This window comes from Chrysochloris asiatica, unplaced genomic scaffold (genome assembly GCF_000296735.1).
Source record: "Chrysochloris asiatica unplaced genomic scaffold, ChrAsi1.0 scaffold00042, whole genome shotgun sequence".
Lineage (NCBI taxonomy): Eukaryota > Metazoa > Chordata > Mammalia > Afrosoricida > Chrysochloridae > Chrysochloris > Chrysochloris asiatica.
Window position 1 is genome coordinate 9,636,839 of NW_006408560.1, and position 633 is coordinate 9,637,471.

Sequence of the window (633 nt, forward strand, 5' to 3'; positions counted from 1 at the left end):
TGACCTGAGCTGGATCCTTGTTGACCACAGCTAGATGACTGTCGTGACCCAGACCTTTGTTGACTATGGCTGGAAGAATGAGTTGAGCCAGACTCTTGTTTTCCATTGCTAGAAGAAAAACCTGAGTTAGATCTTTGTTTTCCACAAGTCGATGACTCTCCTGAACCAGACCTATGTTGGCTATGACTGGAAGAAATACATGAGCCAGACCCATGTCTAGTACGACTAGAAGGCTGACCTGAGCTGGATCCTTGTTGGCCACAGCTAGAAGAATTACCTGAGCCGGACTCATGTTTCTCATGACTAGAAGACTGACCTGAGTTTGAGCCATATCTACCATTGTTAGAAGACTGACCTGAGCTAGATCCATGTTGACCACTGGTAGATGACTGTCCTGAACCAGAACCATGATGAATATGACTGGAAGAATAACCGGATCCAGACTCATGTCTACTGTGACCAGAAGACTGACCTAACCCAGATTCTTGCTGACCATAGCTAGAAGACTGACCTGAGCAGGATCCTCGTTGGCCACAGCTAGAAGAATGACCTGAATCAGACTCATGTCTGTCATGACTCGAAGACTGGCCTGAGAGTGACCCATGATGGCCATGCTTAGAAGACTGACCTGAG

The 633-nt window shown here is 47.1% G+C and overlaps 1 protein-coding gene across 1 annotated transcript in view; it reads right to left on the reverse strand.

The window, feature by feature from the left end:
* Positions 1-633, reverse strand: part of LOC102837440 — a 69,786-nt gene that overhangs the window by 18,941 nt on the left and 50,212 nt on the right. The window contains exon 11 of the mRNA XM_006861713.1: positions 5-628. Within this exon, the coding sequence (XP_006861775.1) occupies positions 5-628 (624 nt within the window). The remainder of the gene's footprint in view (positions 1-4; positions 629-633) is intronic.